The 22,329-nt window shown below is 37.4% G+C and overlaps 1 protein-coding gene across 1 annotated transcript in view; it reads left to right on the top strand.

The window, feature by feature from the left end:
* MYCBP2 (MYC binding protein 2) overlaps positions 1-22,329 on the top strand; it is a 182,462-nt gene that overhangs the window by 20,196 nt on the left and 139,937 nt on the right. The window contains exons 2-7 of the mRNA XM_061445258.1: positions 5,785-5,860; positions 14,885-15,100; positions 17,873-18,026; positions 19,355-19,551; positions 19,769-20,011; positions 20,281-20,352. Of these exons, the coding sequence (XP_061301242.1) occupies positions 5,785-5,860; positions 14,885-15,100; positions 17,873-18,026; positions 19,355-19,551; positions 19,769-20,011; positions 20,281-20,352 (958 nt within the window). The remainder of the gene's footprint in view (positions 1-5,784; positions 5,861-14,884; positions 15,101-17,872; positions 18,027-19,354; positions 19,552-19,768; positions 20,012-20,280; positions 20,353-22,329) is intronic.

Genomic DNA, 22,329 nt, shown 5'->3' on the forward strand with positions numbered 1-22,329 from the left:
CTTGTGTCAAGTTCAGCAAAGTGCCTTCATTCCTTGACTCCTCGACCGCCTGTGTCATGAAGTTACCATCCATGTGCTCCAGAAACCTCCTGCGTTGCTTGTGCCCTGCTGTGTTCCTTTCCAGCAGATATCGGGATAGTTAGCTCAATTAATATCCCCCATAAGGATGAGGACCTGTCAATGTGAGGTTTCTGATCTACTTCTCCCTGATTAGAATGTGTGTAGCAGACACCCAAAACAATATTGGTAATGCTGGCCTACTCTCTAATTTTAACCCTTAAACTCTCAGTTGGCTTGCCATCAGCTGTTGCATATTCTGAGTCACAAAAAGAACAGGGACGTGTTCTGCCACAGCTGTGGTGAAAGTTCTGGTGAAGTTTCAACATGGGAAGGTAAAGGAGAACCGTGGTGGAAACTGAATGGTAGAAAGTTACTGTGTTTGCTGTATTCTCATGAAGTATAGTACGTACCTCCCAGTGATCAAAAGAAGAGAGTAGTAATGTCATCACATTTTCTGGGCAGTCATTCTGTGTTAATGCAGCTTTGTTTAGTCAAAACAGCTTTTATTCCCCACCTCCCTTTTGTATATAAGTCTGTAGTATTTAAGTTCTCCAGTGGTGGCTTAGGAGTAGTGGTATTTCTCTGTGTTATTGGGTGTTGGTAAAGAAAAGTCTGAAAAATTGGGGGCAGTCAGATGTTGTAATATGCTTACTCAAGAAGCAGATCACAAAGGCATATAGACTTTTCGCAAGTCAGGTACTCCTCTGTCAGTTTGTGGGCAGAACTTAAGGTAGATGAGATGTGGCACTGTGGCTGATGTTGTAACTACTTTGGACCAGTTAGCCTTCCTATAGTACCACTGCCTTTATGGTGAACATGATATTCTATTATGTAGTGACAACCTCTGGATAATGTGTTTTGTAATTTGTAGATCCTCTATGGCAGTAATATACCTATACAAAGAAAGCTGTCGAATGGCACTAGTCTGATGTCTGTGATTTAGTCATTATGTGATTGCTGCACAATAAAATGAGTACTGCTGATCTTGCACTGTTATTCCTTATGAGTGAGGAAGCTATGGAGGAAGCATTACTTGTCAACCAATGTCGTCATGTCAGTACTTGCATTTTACTGCCCTTGTGTAAAGTGTGTTGGTAAATTTAAAGGTTTTTAAGGAGCTTGATGCTGTGATGAAAGACCCTGAGACGTGATGGTGACTAAATGAGTGATAATATCTTGCCGCTGCTGGATACTTGATGGTTTCAGCTTGGGACTTTACTTTGGACTGTTCAGAAGAAAATGCTTGCTGTTTCTTGTCCAACCTAATTGACCATCAGCAGCAATAACTAACCAAGTGAAGGGAATGACAGATTTGTTTGATACCACAAATGTGACTTTCATTTCAGTGTTACTGAATGGTTGCTGCCTATTAAGAGCATTTCCACTAGCCCTCAAATGCTTAAGCTAACTGTGCAGAGTAAGCACCTATGGAAACAAAATAATACAGTGTATTTGTCATTTGTCTGGATACAGCATGACTTTTATAGACCTCTCCTGTCAACAGTGTACTTCATCCCCAAAATGTTTAGCCATTAAACCAGAGCAAGCAAGTTTAGACAGATACACTGAATCAAAGTCAGTTGGAAGTTTTTCTCGTATGTGTTAGCATATGGCTTATTAAACTCACTCTTTTCATAAGTGTACTCAACGATTTAATTAATAATAGAATGACTGGGTCTAATGCTGTACTAGCTGCTGTGACCTTTGGTGGCATGTTTCAGATAGGAACAAAGGGTTTAGGTCAGACAGCAGTTAAATAACGCTTTTGCTGTTCTTATTCTACCTCAGCAGCAGAGACAGAATAATATTTTTTTCCATTCATTAGTGACACCTTTAGTGTAACATACAGCCTAGAAGAGCTTGTGCAGGTGTGACACTATTAACCTGAGATTAATGTGTTAACCCACATTGAATAATTGAGTAACAATATTGAGTGGGGGGCATACTCAATACGCAAAGCTTCCTTCTCAAATTTGAGCCTCTGAATTGCAATTCAGGGCTGTTGTGACTTTGAGGCTCTGTTTCCATTTCCCTCAGCTCTTTTGAACAGAGGAAGAGCAATGGTGTTGAGACGACTGGAGAGTGTCCCCCTAATAATGCAGCAAATATTGCAAGTGCTAGTTAATGCTGCTTCTGGTTTGAAAACAAATAAACTAAGCATGTTTTTACTTTCTTCAACAACAGATGCTACAAAACTGAATAGAAGTTGTAATCATATAATTTAGCAGCTATTTCAAGTTGTCCAGAAATTGGTTGTTGCCCATCCTTCCCCCCCTTTTTCCCCCTTTGGTTTGAGACAGTTGTTTCATGCTCCGGGGCTGAACATTTGAGGCCTTTGCTTTTGTTCTGAACAGATTTTTCTGTGAGGGTTGTAACTCTGTCTTTGGGTCCATCAGCCACAAGTATTTTCTTGTCAAGGAATTTTCGTGCTCTACACTCATTTGACTTGCTCTTCCTTTGTGGTCCAATTGAAAACTGCTAACTTAGTCTCAAATGTTAAACGGCTTGAAGCAGTTTGCGGAAAACCTACCTAAGATTTGCTGATAATCAGTGTTTGTGTGAATTAAATGGTATCAACAGCTGAGTTAAAGGCTAAAAGCCTTCTGCCACCGAAAGCAGATTGTCAGCACAGAGTTTTAGGACTTCTGCAAATGTCAGTTTACAGCAATTTACAGTTGTTAACCCAAAATGTAATTAACAATTTAGCTAAAAAATCCAGCTGAGCCATATCAGGTCTTGTTAATCTTCAGGCAGCAGAAAAGTCAGGTTTATAATTAACTCATGTGGTTTCCAACAGGAAATTACTCATAATCTGCTTAATGTTGTTTTTTCGTGAATATACTTGTCCGCATTTTATCCTTTCTATCTGAATATTTAAACCTCTTGGCATGATGGTATATAGCAGTAGAAGTGTGGACAATCATATCCACAGTGTTGATGAGGGTATTTTATTTTTTTAATTAATCATTAGTTCTAAAATTTCATTTGGATACAGGGGGAAAGTATGCTTCCCAACAAGAATGTCGGGGTTTCAGTATCCTTGAGGTTTTGTTTTAAGAAAAAATAGGGAGATAATGTGGATTCTTGATGTGGCATTCCTGTATATCCCAAGTTGTTCCCGTGTGAAAAATAGTTCAAGCCTAAGACCTGCTGAAGATAGTGACTGCTAGAAATTATATAGGAAATGCTAGGAATGACTAGAAAAATACTAGGAATGACTAGGAAATGTTTATACTTCTGGCTTCTTTAATGATTGATGTATGGATGATCATAGCACCACCACTTGGAATCAGAAGGAGGAAGTAAAGCCCATTGCTGATCTCTTCTGTTTGCTAATTGGAGAAAATGTTATTATTTAGGTATTATTTAGGTATCATTGACAGATGAGGTTAGTCTGTAAAATGGTGGGAGTTCTAGATCTGTACATACATACAAATACATGCAAAAATACAGGCAGTGATCCTGTGACATATTTACAAGAAGAAAAAGTGCTTAGAATGTTTGCAGACCATAATGAATTTGGAGAGTTTGCAAGGATTTTGTCAAGCAGGGTTAAATTTGAAATGTTTTGGCAATTTAGTGTCCCTAACCCACCCCCCACAAAAAAAAACAAACAAAAACAACCCAGAAAAAAAAAACAAAACCAGGGAAGAAAAAAAAAGCAATGCTTATCAGGTTGTCTCTGGAAAGTGCAAGTTGTACTGCGTTTAAAAGGCATAATTAGAGGCATAAAAGGCACAACTAGAGAAAGGGTATTGGAAGGTCAGTTTAGAGGTTTGCAGGAAAGTGTTTTCACATTAGTCTGGGTTACATAGGTCTGCCATAGCATATTGCTGTGAAGCTGCCAAATAATACCTGAAATAGTTTGAAGTGTGACCTTGAACACATATGAGGCAATTCTTCTTCCTTTTCTTGACAGCAAATAATAAGTCTCTTTTTCAGTTCTGGTCAATGTGGTTTACTTGTTTCTGGTCAGTGTGGTTTACTTATGTGGACTGAGAGAGTTCAAAAGAAATCAAAAATAAATCAGGACTTTATCAGGACTTTGACAAAAGGTTATGTGGTCCAGAGAAGGAGGAGAATGGCTACAGAATGGAAAGGACTGCACTTCAGTGCAAACTCTTCATGTTTGACAGCAGAATAAAATTAACCACATTAAACCCTTCTTAAATAGGTTATATATTGTTACATATTGAAACTGTGCTGTTCCTGTGAAGGAACTTTGGGAGGTTACCTAGGTTCTCCTTGTAAGCTTTAATTTACCTGGGAGGGTGAAGTGTTACTGGGGGAGGGAAGGGGGGGGTCCCAGTCACTGAATCACTTAACTCCAGAATTGTTTCTTATATGAAAAGTGGTCAGCTGATTTGCTTCTTCAGGAAGTATCTTGATGAGGAATGTACTAATTCTTTGTTAATAGGTGAAGATGGGAAACGCGATGAAATTTCTAGTAGGTAGCTTTCTTGGGATACTCTGCAGGTGTTCTTTGAGTTCATTTTCTGACTGCCAGGCCATTGGTCAGACTTTAGTCACCAGCTTTTGACTGCTGGACCATGAGACTTGTATACTCTTGCATTCTGAATGCTGTACAGGAGAGACTAGTAATCAGTATGTTTTTAGTCTTTCGAATTTTTTATTTAGACAAGGGCTTTTTTTTGAATAAAATAACTAGGTTTCCCCTGATTCTCAATCTCTTTCAAATTTGTTACCTGAAAGTGCAACTTCTTTCTACCTGTGACTTTCAGATGCCATAGTTTTATTTTCCCAACTATTCTGAACTGTGAACTGAGTAACGTTTAAGTGGCACGCAGAATGTGTTAGTAGCTGTTTAAAGGCCTGTAGAGGATGAGTTGTGTGCTGCACAGATAACATGCACTTTTTCTTTGCAGAGGGTTTGTAATCTGAACACACCAGAGAAATGTAGAGTAGGTTAAAAAGTGTTCATCTTGGAGTAATCTCAGTGATGGTGACAAAATAATTGTGTGTGTGTATGGTGTCTTTGGGGGGGGGGGGGGGGTGTGTTACCATTTTTTTAACTTAGTAGTAAAGTGGAGGAGAGAGAATTCGACAGGAATGAGGTGTGAGCCGAAGAGGATTAGAAGAGTTTATGTTAGCTAAAGCTATAACGTAAAGAAATGGAAATGAAAAGTCTATAAACTGAGGGTGGGAAAATTCCAGACAAAAATTTAAAAGTTTGTGTTCAGAAATTGCCGTTTCTTCCACCAGCTGAACTTTCTGCCAAATAATACATTTTTAAAGCTTCCTTTTTGTCTTGGAGGGCCTGAATCTTTCTCTGGTAAAGCCGTCACAAAACATATGCGTTCCTTAGCAATAGAACGGGTTATCTTACTGAGGATCATCAGTAATTCTTGTTTCTAGCATTGGTGTGGCACTAATGGACTTCTAATAGAAACAGTAGGGTAAAACAGTATAAAATACAGGTATTTTTTTGTCTGTCCTAGCATATCTTCTGCTTAAATTGATGAGATTAAAGGCCCCTAAAGCAGTGAAGCATTAGGAAACCATCATTTTATGTGCTTTAGACTATGAAATTCTGCCTCTGTTGGTTTCCTTTGCTTAGGAGAAAATATTTTAGAGGACTTCTTTTCCTCTAAAGGATTTATATCATTTAGGATTTTTTTTTCCTCTGCTATTGCTGCTGTTTACCATGGGGCATGGAAAGGAGTTTAATTCTTTTGTTCTCATGGCTTTTCTCCTCTTTTTCAGAAGTAAGAAACTTTTTAGCAAGAAAAAATTGAAAAGGAAACAGAAGACTAAATTGAAAGTCAAAACACGCAACAAGGTAAGTCTGTAACTAACTGGACAAGGTTCTGACTCAAAAATGAAAGTGATTTCAACTGAGAGAAATATGAGAAAAGAAATGAAACTAGCAATTTGTTTAGAAAAGATAATAATAGGCCAGTTTGTTTGTATGTTTACTATATTCTACAACTATAATGTTAACCTTATTCAACTGTTTGCTACTAATGTTCATCATGAAACAATAGGAAGAGCATTTTATGTTCTCTGGTTCCTAAAGTGTAAATATAGCTAGACATGTTGGTCTTACAGTTAAGTTTCAAAAGATGCATGTCTAGCCAACAGTTGGAGACTACTGCTGCAAGGAGTTCTGTCCGTATCACCTAAAGGCAAAAGGGAGCATTTAGTGTCTAAGAAGCCAGAGTTACCTCTGGGAATTCCTCCATAATGGAATAGATGATACTTTTTTGTTTCTATTAATATTTTCTCCCTGTGTAGCTTCTGCCCCCGTCCCTTTAAATGCATGGTAGCAGAAACAGTGAACCTCATTGAAATGTTTACTTGTTGCAGACAAGAAATCTAGGCAGAAGCGGCAGTATTTTAAAATACTGCTCTACTGCATTCTTTCTGTATTACAGAGCTGTTACTTGTTTAAGCTGGAGTCTTAGGGGGATTTTCATGAAGGCCTACTGCAGACATAGAGGCTTCTTCCTAGGTTCCCAGTGTAGTCAGTGAAGAAAAAGTAGCTCATTTCTGGAATAGTTCTGAAGAACCGCTGGAATATCCAGTAAAAATACAGTTGAATGCTCTTATAATACAAATAGACTGTAGATCAGACTGGCCATGTTATCCCTGTTTGCCACACCTCATGTAGTTCCTCTATCTCAAGACAGATGATTTTGGGAGGGTGAAGCAAGTTCTGTATCTCTTCACTTGGTGTTGCCTTTTTTGGATACTTACCAGATTGTTCTACTTATCTCAAGTAGTGCAGCTTCAGACTATGGTATAAAAGGGTCTTATCTTCACTTTCTCTTCCCAGTACTGTGCAGTGAAATATTTCTGGTCCAAACTGAATTTTCCAGCCCTTTCTTCAGTTGCTATGATACTAGCAGTTTTAGCCCTGTTCCTGTCATGATGTTATCAGACCCACTGTCAACACAGAAAACCAAGTTAGAAATTTGAAGAAATTTTTCAGAAAGTAGTTAGTCTTTGTGTGTTCTGTCAATTGTCAGAAACTTGTACTTCTAAAATAACTCTTCATCTTTCATCATTGTTACTATATAAAGGGAACCTTGTCTTTCTGGATAGTGGTGCCCTAGTTCAACTGCCAGATAGAAGCTAAATCCAGAACTTCTATTCTTTGCAAGCTTGTCAGTCAAATATGCTTCTTGGTTTTATTTGCATTGCATAAATGGATTGGTAGGACCCCTTCTGAATGGCCAAAGACAATATGAGCATCCTAAAGGCTGTTTCTTGTCAGTATTTACAGATCTGGCACTAACTGATCATCTCTGCACTTAATTCCTATGGAGGGTTGTTTACAAGATTTTTCTTGGATTTAAAATGTCTTCTACTTGAAGTATTAAGTGAGATTTATCTGTCTTTGAAAGGCATAATGGGTTTTCGCATGTCTTTTAGTGATGCCTGTATTCTAGACAGCCTTTAAGGCAAGCCAGGGTTGACCAGCAGAGTATTGGTATTTTGAGTTTCTGAGGTAGAGCTTATTCCTGCATGATAGCAGGAAATTGTATATTGCATGAAGAATGTAGCTGAAAAGGGAAAGATAACCTAAAGATGTGAGACTGTCTTTATCAAACTTTGTTTACTGATGAAGTGAGGTGTTACGGGTTTTTTTTGTTTGTTTTGGTTGTTTCCTTGTTTTTTTTTTTGTTGTTGTTTGGTTTGTTTTGTTGGCTCCCCACCATGCTTTTCAATGCATCTGCATGCTTACCAGTACAGAATAATCACAAGAATATTTTTTACAGTGGAATGTCTGAAACCAGATGTGTGTATTGTCAGGCAAATGCATGTTTCCATTTGGAGCCTTATGATAGGGTTTATTGAAAAGCCCATCACTACCGGACATACTGAGCAAGAGATCTTGTGTGCATTAGTTTAGTTTTTTAATAACCAGGGTCTTTCAGACTGAACAGAGATGGGAGCTTTCTCTTAATAGGCTTGGTAGAGGCTGGGAAGTCCTTAAATTAAGAGTAAGCCAAAGGAACCCCAAAATTTGTTATTTATACCCTGCATTTAATAAATATGAGAATTTAGCAATTGAAGAGGAGAGAACATTAAGGAAAAGAAAAAAAAAGGTCATTGTTGAGCAACTGGAAAAAAATTATTTTGCCATTTAAACATCAAATGTTATGACATTTTAAGTCTAAAACTTTAATTGGTGTTTAATGCAGCCCAATAGTTAGTGCATTAGTGTCTTTCTAAGCTGTGGTCATGTTATGATCGTTGTATTTGAACTACTGTTAACTTTTGGTTTTATGGTTTATTATCTTATTTTTTTTAATGAAGATATAAAAGTTTTCCATGTGAGTGCAGTGTGTTTTGGCTTCAGAATCCAGTGCTGAATAAGAGTGACTTTGACACAGAGACAAGTATGTGATTATTAGATGTGGGTGTAGCCCTTGGACTCCTGCCCCTGGCCCCTCTTCCCTCCCCACTCCCCCCCCCCCCCCTTCCTTTTTTTGGCAACAGTTATTGGTAGAAAATTGTAGGCTGTGTAACTTACCTCAACCCTATGAGTATTGCTGCTTCCTATCCCTCCTCCCTTTTTACTCCTTGGAGTTTCCCCACTTTCCTGTTAACTCATAAAGGTGTTGCTTAGGGCATTTAGCTGAGAGACTGGATGAAAAGCCAGAGTTCACTATCTTTTGTTCTCATAATGTTATTTGAAGAAGACTGAAAAACTGGAGTCCACCAGAGACAGGGAATGTACTGCTGATCAGCTTCTACCTGTTTAGCCCAGATTTTTAAACTATGACTTCTTTAGCTTTATACAAATGGAAGGAATAAAATCTTTGGAAAGGACAGTTCATGTAGCAGACAAATTTAAGCTAATGGTTAGATGTATAAGGTGAATCAACTGGGATAAATATTTGCCTCATCAAAAACACTCATAGCTACTCAAATAATTTGGTAGTGTTTTCAATGGCTTTTGTATTATTTGGTGTTTAAACCTCAAGAGGGCATCCCTTTCCAAGAGATGTTTGAACTGTCCAAAGAAAAATTTGGTGAGGTTCTATGTTATGCACAGGTTAGATCAGATGGTTATTATAGCCTTATCTATCTTTAACAAGTTAACTTTCCTTTCCTAGATTATAGTTTATTTCTATCCCATCTGAGAATAAACAGTTTTTGCAGTCATCTGGTTCAAGAGGAAGGAAATAAGTTGGTCAGAAAATAAGCTATGTATGGATGTAATCTTTTGGGAAAAATATTTACGTGTAAGGCAAGTGTAAGGGGAGACTAGAGGGTTTCTTTTTCCATGCTTCTTGAGTGTACAGGAACATTACAAATGGCTAAATGAAAATGGTACTTGTGAGTCTGGTTGCTGTTATTATATGAACCAAATCTGTGCCATTTAACCTCTGCTGCATAATGCATCCTTCCATTCAGCAGGGACTATATGTTTACAAGGACAAGTCACACATCAGAGTATGGGCTTCTGCACTTCATTCTTTCTCTTGTAAAATAGCCTTCTAGATAAGAGCCTCTTTTATATAAGAGGCTTGTGTGTTACTTTTAGAAAAAAAGTAACACAATAAATAAAATTTTACCTTTATGTATTAAAGGTATGTTCATGATTCTTTACGTACATTGGCATTGCAATTTCTCAGGCCTTATTTTGATTTCATTATTCAGTAGCTCAGGATTGGATTGTTTTTTCTTTAATTTCCCTTAAAACTTCAAGAGAAAGATTATTCTAATTTTTTCTTAAATGTTTGGAGAACATAATCTGCTGCTCTTTTGTCTACCTAAAATAGAGAAAACTTTTTTGAGTGATTTAATTAGGTTTCTTGCATTCAGAAATCCTCTATCTCTTCATCTGAAAAAGATGTGCTAGTCCTCCTGACCATCAGAATGATCTTTCATCACTGTTGCCTCACCTTGTGCGGCTTTAGCATCTTCTTTTTAAAGCCTAATATTGTACATTTTGTGAGAATGACATTGTGTTTAAAAATTGCTCTTCCTTTCCATAAAAATTGATTTAAAATGTTTTGTCTAGCACAAATAAAGTTTTGCAGCACTTGAGACAGAAGATGTGATGAATACTGGATATCTGTTAAGTTCTATAATGTATGTTTCATCATGTATCTAGATTAAGATGTTGCATTTTCAGTTCACGATGGTACCAAGTGAAACAAAAAAGACAAAAATTTCAGAATGTCCCACTTTCTTACAGCTCATGTGAAAGTCACTAAATCAAAAAGCATCGTTATGTTTTCCAGTCTTGATGCTCCATTTTTTTTTAAAGTGGTAGCAATTTCATATTTTGAGAATCAAAATGCTTTGGGAGAGCAGAAAGGTAGAGCCTATCATCTGCTCTTCACTAAGGCATCCTGGAAGCTGGGCTTCTAGTCATGTTTATACTTGGTAAGTGCTTTGGATTGCAGAATTCCAGCAGCCATTAAGAAAAGGGCATTTGGAGGTGCAGAAAATATGATTGTAGATTTTCGTTGTATACACAGTGTCATGTAAAGCTATTTCATACTTCTGTGAATCTTGATACTCTTAATACCAAGAAACAAGCTATAGGGTGGAGTTTTTGACATAATATATCTCACAGCTCTAGAGCAGTTGATTAGATTATTAGTAATCCTAGATATGTGCAAAATTAATAAACTGCTTCAGTGAGTTTTTTAGAAGTCGATTAACATTTTGTCTTAATCTTCTACCATTTTCCTTGGCAATGTAGAAGTACTTTGTGCCAACATGAATTGCAGTATCATTATGAGAAATGTTGTAACTTAAAATAGACTTTTTAATTTTGATGTAAGAATTATTAAATGGGGTTCTGTAGGTACAGTTAGTGGTTAGATTTTCATAGCGATCTGTTGTGGTTTAAACCCAGTCAGGCAACTCGTTCACACACTTCTTTCCCTCCCCCTACTCCCAGAGGGATGGAGAGGAGAATCAAAAGAATGCAACTCCCACAGGTTGAGATAAGAACAATTTAGTAACTAAGGTATAACACAAATCACTACTGCTACCACCAATAATAACGATAAAGGAAATAACAAGGGAAGAGAATACAACACCTCATCACCAGCCGACCAATAACTTGCCCCCCCCCCGATACCTGATACGATACCTCCTCCAACCCTGCAGTCTACCAGCCCTTCCGGGTAACTTTCAGTTACCCCCTGCCCTGGGCATGACGTGCTGTGGTATGGAATACCTCTTTGGCTAGTCTGGGTCAGGCATCCTGTCTCTGCTTCCTCCCAGCTTCCCCTCCTCCCTGGCAGAGCATGAGCCTCACAAAGTCCTTGGTCAGGGTAAACATCACTTGCAACAACCGAGAACATCGGTATCACCAGCACTGTTCCCAGGCTGGAAGTCAAAACACAGCACTGCACCAGCTACCATGAAGGAGAAAAATGACTGCTACTGCAGTTTAAACTCCTCAGAGACTTGAGCAAATCCATCATGAATAAATTGTCAGTGGTGTTTACCTTATAGTGAAGTTTGTGGGGGGAGAGAGAACAAGGTGATGTTTGGAAGTTCTGTTCCTACTCTCCAACCAGAAAATGCCTTGGCATTCAGCACCTTTCTTTTTGCCTTTAGGCATCCCAAGCATCTGTATGCTTATGCATTTAACATTAATTCAGTTGAGTTTTTATATTCTCCTCAAGTGAAAGATGGTAAATAGTGAGAGTCATAATTATTCTTAAGTTTTAACCTGTTCTTACAACCCTTATTATTCAGCTTACTGTTCAAAAAGGGATTTATTTCATGCAGTCGTAAGGCCTGTCCTTTTAAACTGACAAAATTCTCAAGTACCTGTGTTAGGATTGCTACTGTATTTTTTGAGTGTATAACAGAATGAAGTATAATATACTTCTAGTTTCAAAGAATTTGCAGATCTCAGATATGGTATTGTGAAGAGAAAATAGAGGTATGAAATAAGAAATTTATACAGTGGGTTAGCATAACAGCTAGGAATTAAACTAACGAGTCATATATTCTAGTGCTTCACTGTTCAGATAGAGCAGGGTGTTTTGGGTTCTGGAGAATATTGTGCTGTTGAAGTCGGGGTAGGAGATTACTGTATATAACTGTAGTTTGCCCTGTCGTAAAAGACTGAGACACTGAACACAGAAAGATAGAACGGTTAAAGTGCTTACTATTTAAAAGCTAACACATTAGGTAAGGGACTTTTTAATATTTGTATTAAGGATAAGGAAGGAGTTAATTTCTGAAAATTAGTCAGCTTTTCATTAATAAGCAAGAAAACATACATTGATGTTTTGTCTGCCACTGTCATGTCTGAAATTATCTGTGCTGGTTAACTTGACCAACCTATTTCAAAAGAGGCTATGTGAGCTACAAAACTGAGGCTGTTCTGGAACACAAGCTAAGCTGAACTCCTGACAAGAAAACCAGAATGGAAACTCTTCACATATTTTGTATTTGCAATATCTGATACTAATTAGATAAGTGAACTTCAGACAGAGATATTTAAGAGATTCCAGATACTTTTGTCTTCCTGTAACTAACAGTAAACTAGGAAATGCATCAGAAACTTACTAAATTTTCCTTCTTTTTAAGCTGAGTTCAGCTGTGTTAGTTTTAAAGCTGAAAGCTTACCTTGTGTGTTTGCCTTAGCAGCAGCTGGAAAAACTCTTGGAGTATATGTATGGATATTTGACATACAGAGGAGTCATATGTTACAGCTGTTTAGTTTTCTGGTGCCAAATATATTTTAAAGTATGTAGTAGCTCATTGTCATTGATATCAGTCCAAATCTATTGTGATGCATTGCGATACTGGATTAATGTGAGGTTTGAGTTCTTGTGGGGTTTTAACATCAGCTTTATTATTTCAAAGACACTCATGCTTAACAAGGACCAAACTTATGTGATCTTTCAAGCCCTAATGGCAGAAGTTATGTTGTGCTAAAAAAACAAGCGAGAAAGCCCCCACATTTCCAGTAAGTTTGTAGGGAACCTTTTCCAGCTTGCTTTTTTTCTCCCCTCCTCTCCCCATTCCATCTTTATTGTTTTTGCTTACTGCTAACACTGACACAGGTAAAAAATTAACACACTGTCTGTGTTGTATAAAATAGGGTATAGAGTAAGTCATTGATTCTTGATGTTTTAGCTTGCAATAGTTTTGTAGTAATAATGGAAAGGAAAGATAGGCAAATACATACCAGTACAGTTAGAATAATAATATAGTCAAAAGTAAAATGAAATGTGTAAACTGAAATATTTTGAAGCTATTTTTATTTATTTATTTATTTATTTAAGTTTTGTAAAATCTGGTGTTAAATGATCTAACTTAGAAGCCAGTGTTATTTCTGGTAATAATAACCACGGATAAAAATGTGTTGTGAACTATTGCTGTATTTTGATATACAAAGTTGTGACTACTATATTGCAGAATAAACCACCCCATTAAAACATTATCCACTTCATGGTTCTCAAACTTCTTTTCCCTTGTTTTGTATTAAAGTCCTCTTTCCTATCACTGTTCTTATAGATGTGTATTTCCCCTCTGATGAGTTCTGAATCACTGTACTACAGTTTGTTGCATACTTTCCTCCCAAATGAAGGTTGTCATTCACAATACCAGTTCAATAAAAAGACAGAAAGCCTGCACCCTCACTGCCCTGCAAGAATACAAGAAACAAACCAAAATAGCCTTGTGATAGTAGTCATGACCTTGACTCAGTCTGTCCTAATGTATGTCCAAATTTTTCCTTGCAAGTTGAGGCATATTTGTCCTTTACCCTCCAAATTTTTCCTTGCATGTTGAAACAGTTTCGTCATTTACGCTTAACCTAGGCCTTCTCTGCTTAGGTAGTCTCTGTTCCTTCTGTCTCCATCAGGGTATTACAGGGGATTGCTTCCTCCTATATGCTTGAAGTCCAATTTTTCAGAGTCTGTGTTCAAACCAGCCTAGTATTTGGTAATGCACAGTGGAAGAGAAAGTATAACCCTGCCTAGGGATTTTTTGTTGTTGTGGCATTTTGGTTTTTAAGTCTGTCATTTCTTGTCCCATCTTACTGTAGCAGAAAGGAAGAGTAGAGGTCAGTATTTAAAAGATGCTTTTAGAATTAATTTTTTTTTCCCTAATAATTTTCCAAGTCTAATGACAGCTTCGTGGAGGCTCTTTGTCTTGGCAGTGGCTGACAGTAGTGTGCCGCTAGTAGATGCCGAGGGCAGGAGGGGCAGGGTAGTGGTAGTTTCTCAGAACAATTTCTCAACTCTTACTTTGCAGCCTGGGGCTTGTGAAAACCGGATGGTGTCTTGTGATGCCATAGGCTTTGATAGATTTTTGTATTCAGTAGTTCGTCCACTAGGTATTTATTAGTCACAAAATTATTATTCACAACATCCTGCCAGGGGAGTTTTTGAACTTGCCATCTGTTGTCATTTAATGACAAAACAAGTAATGGTATTTTAATTTCTAATCTACATTTAGCTTATATTTTATTATTATTTAATAAGAGGCTAAAATGAAAAAGTAGAATAATGCTTTTAAAATCCAGGAATAATTAAAAAAACCCTGACAGCTGACCCTGTTAAGAAGAGAATAGACTTTTTACTGTGGCAGAGGTTTGGACCATTCCACAGCCTGAGCTGTTTTCATTTTCCGTCCCAGTGTCCTCAACAAGTTATGAGAGGCAGAGACTAAGGCCAGATGGAATATAGCGCAATACCTTCATCTTCCTCCTTTCTTCCCTGAAATATAATTTGTACTTCAACAGGAAAGTTTAGTCCCCAGCTTAAGACTCGTTTGGTTGGCCAAAATTTCAGACTGTTAAGATTACTTACATTTAGCAAAGCATGAAACTTCTAATAAACTTAAAACTAATCTTGTTTTTCAGACTGAAAACCTAGAGAGTACCATAACCATACCAGATATCAAATTACACAGCAACCCGTCAGCTTTTAATGTTTACTGCAATGTCCGCCATTGTGTGTTGGAGTGGCAAAAAAAGGAAGTATCTGTATCTCTGGCTTCAAAGAACAGTGTACAGAGTGGGGATTCGGACAGTGATGAAGAAGAGGAATCCAAAGAGCCACCTATTAAACTCCCAAAGGCAAGTAACTGGATATAGTTTAAAGCGTGCCATGCATTTCATCTAGTGTTGGTATGTTCTTTGTGGGGAATAAAGAACGGCATTACAAGCCAGCTGCTCAGAAAATAGCTATAGTTTATTTGTAGTCAGTCTAATCCAGAATCGTCTGATTTGTTGAATTAGGAAGATCTGTATATCCAAGTAATTAATTTTAAGTCAGTTAAATGTCAGGTAAACATTAAGCATGTACTCCTTTACTGGTGGTGGAAAATAACCGACAGCCTCAAAGGTCTACAAAAAACGTAAACAAGGCAGCTCTTATCTGTGAGACTACTACCTGTAGTGATAAAGGCTGCTTTCTTTTGCTTTACCCTGTAAAAGAATAAATCTCTCTCCTCTTGGAATTCAACTGGCAGAGTGTTTTCCAAGATGATTTGCCAGGTATATGTGTAATTGCAATAATTGCCTATTATTCTTACTACCTTAGTTTTTTGATCATCCCCTGTTCTGGCTCTAGTGCCTTTTGGCACTATAGTAATGCACATTAAGAATTTGGACATTACAGTTCAACAGGGTAGGTGTTTTACTGTTCGCTACTTCTGTGCTTATAATTTATATAGGAGTTACTGATTTTTTTTTTTTCTTAATTTGCTGATTTGCTGGTTTTGTACTATGTAACTTCTGTGCATCTGGTTTTGATTATTGCTAGCTTATTGATGCTATGAATCCTGGTTCCTTTTGTTGTTCTGAGTCTAAAAAGTGCATTCATATTAACTTTTTCTTTGTTCTAAACCAAACACTGAATTAAAAATATTCTTGCAGCAGTGATTATGTAGAATGTTCTAGTTGCTTAGAAAATAAGAATTTTATAAGTGCTTGTGTTTAGGTAGCATTATCTGAAGGGCAGAGTTGGCACCCAAATATAGTGGTGGAGAATTGAAAAGGAATAAAACAAAGTCATGTAACTGCAATTTGGTAACTGAAATTTCATGGATAAGTCACAAAGTAAATAGAGGGTTCCAACCCTCCCTGCTATGGGCTGGGGACACCTTCCACTGGATGAGGTTACTCAAAGCCCTATCCAGCCTGGCCTTGAACACTTCCAGGGATGGGGCAGCTACAGCTTCTCTGGACAACCTGTGCCAGTATCTCACCTTCCTGTCTCTCCTCTTGCAGTTTAGAGCCATTCCCCTTGTTTATGAGCTGCCTTTGACTCCTTGGGGATTGTGTTAAGTGAATTAGCAAGTGATTGTAGATGTGTCATTTGAAATATAAATAAAAGGCAATGTAGCTATTAGCATTTATAAAGAATTCAGTGGAGTCTTAAAGAGATTTTGAAATGAAAGAGGATCCAGGAAGGATGTTCCAAGAACACTTGCATGTGGAAACTAAAACACTGATACTGTTTAAAGGTGTTAGCTTATCAGAAGGGTAAGCCAGGAAAGTGGTGCAGGTTTAAAAAGAGGGTGGCTTAGAAAAAATGGTAGGGAAACTGTAGGTAGGAAACTTTCTTTCATGTGTCATGGTTTAAACCCAGATGGTAACTCAGAACCACACAGCTCACTCTTCCCCTACCTCCTTCCCCCACTCCGAGAAGGATGGGGAGGAGAATCGAAAGAATGTAACTCCCATGGGTTGAGAGAGGAACAGTCCAGTAACTAAGGTATAACACAAATCACTACTGCTATCACCAATGATAATAATAAGGGAAATAACAAGGGAAGAGAATACAACTGCTCACCACTCACTGACCTATATCCAGCCCAACCTGAGCAGTGATGTAGCCCTTCCGGGTAACTGCCCCCAGTTTATATAGTGGGCATGACGTGCTGTGGTATGGAATACCTCTCTGGCTATTTTAGGTCTGATGTCCTGTTTCTGCTTCCTCCCAGCTTCCCCTCCTCCCTGGCAGAGCATGAGACTCAGAAAGTCCTTGGTCAGAGTAAACGTTGCGTAGCAACAACTAAATACATTGGTGTTATCAGTGCTGTTCCCAGGCTGAAAGTCAAAACACAGCAGTGCACCAGCTACTAAGAAGGAGAAAAAAGACTGCTGCTGCTGAACCCAGGACAGGTTGCTTATTTGTAATTAGTTAACCACCTTCTTTTACCTTCATCATTGCTACATACTTTGAAAAGGAAGTGAAAGGAAACATTCAGTGGAGAAAATAATTGTAATCTCAGAATATTCATCAATCCTAAAAGGGAAAATCAGGAGTGGCTGTAACAGTGCTTTTACAGATGCTGTATCTGTTGGCATAATGCATGTCCAAGTACACATGGAGTTCCAGTGACGAGCAATTAATCCTCATTTTTGTGACAAAAAATAATCTCAGAGGCTTTGAAGAGGAAAGTACTAGTTCTGCCAGTATCAGCTGTCAAATGCATCATTACTCAATTTGGGAATTCAGGCTGCAAGTCAATTCTAGCTTGCTGGTTCTCATTAATGAGCAAGGAAAAAGGTCTGTCAAAGTGTGAACTGCATAGAAATTAGAAGTCCTCAGAGGCACAGTTTGTCTTACATTATAAAAAAAATAAGTTTTTCAGGGAACTATTACTCTGCTTAGGTAAGTGCTTTCATATAATGACATTACTTCGAGTATTTGCTAGTACAGTTGTGTAAGGTGGGTTCTTGATTTTAATTCTTTTGTATTTTGTATTTAATGCCTTTGTATTCTGTATTACATTTTTGTTATTCAAATAACTATCTTGTTCTGTGAACATTGGGATATACCCTTATTGGTGAAGATGCGAAAATACTAACAGTTACTCTGAAATATCTGTTCTTCCTTAGATCATTGAAGTTGGATTATGTGAAGTCTTTGAACTGATAAAGGAGACAAGATTTTCTCATCCATCTTTGTGTCTCAGGAGCCTACAAGCCCTACTTAATGTGCTTCAGGGCCAGCAACCAGAAGGCCTGCAGTCGGAACCTCCTGAAGTCCTAGGTAATGTCTCATCTATTACTGTATTTGTATTAATATGTATCTGTTACTGTGTTGGACAGAATAAAATGGTTTCTTGCAGGTATTTTTGTGAGATAGTAATGTGCTTGTTCTCAACTGACTGACTTTATTCTGGAGGGTAAACTCCTTATGGTGTAACCAGTACTTTCTCAGCATTAATTTTTTGTAGAACAGTAATCTTGGGGTATGTGTGTGTATATATATGAAGGATTTTGTTGCTGTGTAATGCAACATTTCAGTGAAACATGGTAAACCGTACAACCTTAAAAATTCATTTGACTTACTGAAGATATAAAATACTTGGTCTTCCTGGAAAGAGGATAGTTCTACTACAGTGAACTTACCATCTGCTGTTGTAATGTATAGCTTAGCTAATTAATGTTGCAATTTATATAAAGCTATTAAGAAAAGTGTCAGAATTCTTGCATTTGTTTCCTCTGGTCATCCAAAAGCTTCCCTGAAAATTAATTTTGTTTTTAATGATACTGAAAATTAAAGTTGAACTTCTGACGGCTTTGAGTGTATAATTATGCCATCTAAGTTAAAATCTAATTATTTTTTGTTAATTCATAGTTTTTACTGGTTTATAGAACTGTGAGGAAGGCTAGGCTGTAGCATCTTTTGTTTAAAAGTAAAATAAAATACATCTTCAGAGTTTTTATGTATGTTTTCCTATATTATGGCTCAACAGTATTCCATTTCCGAACATGATAGTAGTTTGCTCCAGAAGGCTTAATGCTCCAGAGTATTAAAAAGCCACAAAGAAGGCTTTGTTTTGATTGCTGCCTTAGTGATTATTTGTGTATGCAATCAAAAAAATTGAGATGGATTTCAGTTCACACCTTGATTGTTACAGATGTTCAGTCACTACACAGTGCTTGAAAAGAGGCACATGATCAGAATAATTTTCAAGCTTTGATTTGAAATGCTTGTTTCTGAGAAATGGGATGTGCTTCAACATGGATCATGGTCATAAAGACCTACACATCGTCTTAGTGATGAGGTAGACTGAATAGGCAGGTAAAATAATTCTGGCCCATTTCTTGTTAATGTGTTCCACTGTAATAGAAGGGCTTTGATTTTCTTCTATAGCTGTTGGGATAATCAGGACTCAGCATTTTCTGGTGGAAAAAGAATGAAAAGTTCAGGATGTTTTAGGCCTATTTAAATGGGATGCTTTGTTTTCTAGGGCTAAACTTATGGCTGAGGAAAGATGTATTTTTTTGTAAGTTTTAATTTCACATTGACTGGCAAATTGCTTTGTGTGATTTTTGTGACTTTTCTGTATAATTACTGTGTTTTATCTGCAGAATCCCTGTTCCAGCTTCTTCTGGAGATAACTGTCCGTAGCACAGGAATGAATGACAGTACAGGACAGTCCTTGACAGCACTTTCCTGTGCTTGCCTCTTCAGTTTGGTAGCTGCATGGGGAGAGACAGGAAGGACGTTGCAAGCAATCTCTGCTATCCTCACCAATAATGGCAGCCATGCTTGTCAGACTATTCAGGTCTTGCAATAAAACTTCTCTGTATCTGGGGGTTTATGTAAATGATGCGTACATGAGTTCTGAGAAGATCTGTTGTGTAAATTCAGTCATTTTGTTTACCCTTGCTAGTTTTGCAATAAGAGTAGGTTTTTCTTTATCTTTCTTGAGTTAGAGATAGAACAGAAAATGCACCATTTGAAAAAGAGTTGTGTTTTTTACTCTTCATTTTACCATTTAGGTGCCAACCATTTTAAACTCTCTTCAACGGAGTGTACAGGCAGTTCTGGTGGGCAAAATCCAAATCCAGGACTGGTTCAGTAATGGGATAAAGAAGGCAGCCTTGATGCACAAATGGCCATTGAAAGAAATATCTGTAGATGATGATGACCAGTGCCTACTTCAGAGTGATGGCTTTTTCCTTTATCTCTTGTGTAAAGATGGACTTTACAAAATCGGTTCTGGATATAGCGGGACAGTGAGGGTAATGTGATTTCTTCTTCCCTGATGAATGGCAGTTAAAATAATAACTTTTATGATGTTCTGTTTCCATTGAGAATCTTTGAGCTTACTAATGATCAGTTCTGCTGCAGTTTGCCTAAATTTTTCTGGTTATTTCTATGAGAATTTTACAATATTTTCTTAAAATTTTTGCTTGTCGATATGGTTCAAGACATTGTTAGATAGTAAATGATTATTTGTAAAATAGTTACTCTTATATTTATTAAATGATTCAATTTTTTTGCTTTCCAGGGCCATATATACAATTCTACATCCCGCATCAAAAATAGAAAGGAAAAAAAGTCTTGGCTAGGCTATGCTCAGGTAGGTGAATACTTAAAGCATGCACCCCACCCCCCATCCCTCATGAGTAATTTAAGTAGACCTTGGCTTAGAGTAAGCTTACATGGATAATGTACCATTGTTTTGACTTCAGTTGTAAAAATCAGGTTTTTGGTACTGACTTTTAAATTGCGGAAGATGAGGAACATCTGATGTAGCTAATATATAGAAATGTGTAATGGAAAGTTTCACTGGTGTTGTCACTCTAGGCTTTCTCACAATATGATGGTTTAACATGTAAATTTATGATTTGTACAGTGAGTGGATGTATGCTTCTTGAGGAAGTTAGTGGATGTAAAAGTATGCTTTTGCAAAAAAATAGCATAAAAATACTTGAAACATCTATTTATGAAAATAAGTTGCCTTTAAAACATTTGCAGTAAAATAAGGAAATGCTGTTTTGGTTGGGGGAGGATTGAGGGTGCGTAAGCCGTATGTAGAGATAATTGTTCATGTTACCACTGCAGAGTTAACTATATTTAGATATTTTCTTTTCTTAGAGTTAGTTTCTGGAATGTCAACCACCGTTTTTTATAGCTTTGCCATTCATTATAAAAATTGTGGGGTGTTTAGAATCCTGTTATTACCACTATATGTGTTCTCTTTCTCACGCTCAAAAAACCCGACAACAAACCGCAACAGAAACAAAAACAACCCCCACAACAAAATACAAATTAAATTTCAGAAAATAATTAATTTACTTTATCTTATAACTACTAAGTAATTTTTATGAGTGATCTCATTGTCCCATTGTGAAATTAAGTGCACTCCTTGCCATGTTTTGAAGTTAAATTGTTCGGTACAAATATGTATTCTATTATGCAGTTGTCTCATATATATGCATACACACACAACATCGGGTTTTGTTTAGTATCAAAACAGGTCCTCAAAAGCAATACTGGCACAATACACATATGAGGATGCCTTCATTCAAGAGCCCATTTTATCAGTTTAGAAAGTAATAGGATCCATACAGTTTCACTATATAGAGTTACGCATTTGGACATCTTGTACGTATCTATAAATGTCTTTGATATTCTTCTCTGAGTGCTTGTACAGGTGTATGTAGTCCCAATGACTGTACCCAAAGACACAGTTGGAAGAATGTCACTCTGGGGCTGTATTTATAGGAAGATGTGTAAATTGCACTTCTTGCTAAGTATGTGTTTGTAAAAGAGGTTAAGATGTGCCTTCAGTCTCATTTCACTTCAGTTGCTTGGTTAAGTCAGCTCAAATTGAAATGATTTTTCTAACTTCATCGTATCAGTTATTTTAGACTGAAACTTTTTCTTGTCTGATGCTCTTTACTTATTTTTCCTAGTTTGTGTGGGTTTGATTTTTCAAATGTCACGGAGATTGATTTATTCAGGAAATTTCAAGTAGTTTAGATGGAAGTAAAAGGGTTGGTTGGATTTTTCTGTTGATGATTATAATTAGGTTTGACAGATGAAGGTATTCTGAGGTTAAGCCTTAATGACCTCCCTGTGAAATGCATCCATTCTTATATGCGTGGAAGCCCCACCTGAGGTCAGTTGTGCTTAAAGCAAGTGTAAGCCATTGTTGTATCTCCTGCTATGATGCTGCTGTTGTCAGGATCATTACTTAGTCATTTTTCATGTTGGCCTCTGCAACGCTCCTTCAGGTGCATACTATTTTTTCTTGGCCTCAGTCACCTTCAATGAGTGTGTTTATAAGAGCACTTAAGTAGCCTTCTTCTGTAGCTGCTTTTATAGCTGAAGTGCTTTCTAAGCGTAAATTCTGCAAATGTGTTCCTGCCCTGCTCCCTCAAAATCTTTGAAGGGTCCACAAGCATTGTAGCATCAAAAAAGATAGGAGAGCAAAGTTGCCATATTGCCTCTCTTACGGATCTGTGCACGTTATGCGCACATGGGGGCTTATGGAACCAATCTTGTTTAAGCTAAGAAAACCTCACTTGACAGTATTTTTTTAAACATGCAC

This window comes from Pezoporus flaviventris, unplaced genomic scaffold (assembly GCF_033815535.1).
Source record: "Pezoporus flaviventris isolate CSIRO_AGI_PZ_B2104156 unplaced genomic scaffold, CSIRO_AGI_Pfla_v1 ptg000003l, whole genome shotgun sequence".
Lineage (NCBI taxonomy): Eukaryota > Metazoa > Chordata > Aves > Psittaciformes > Psittacidae > Pezoporus > Pezoporus flaviventris.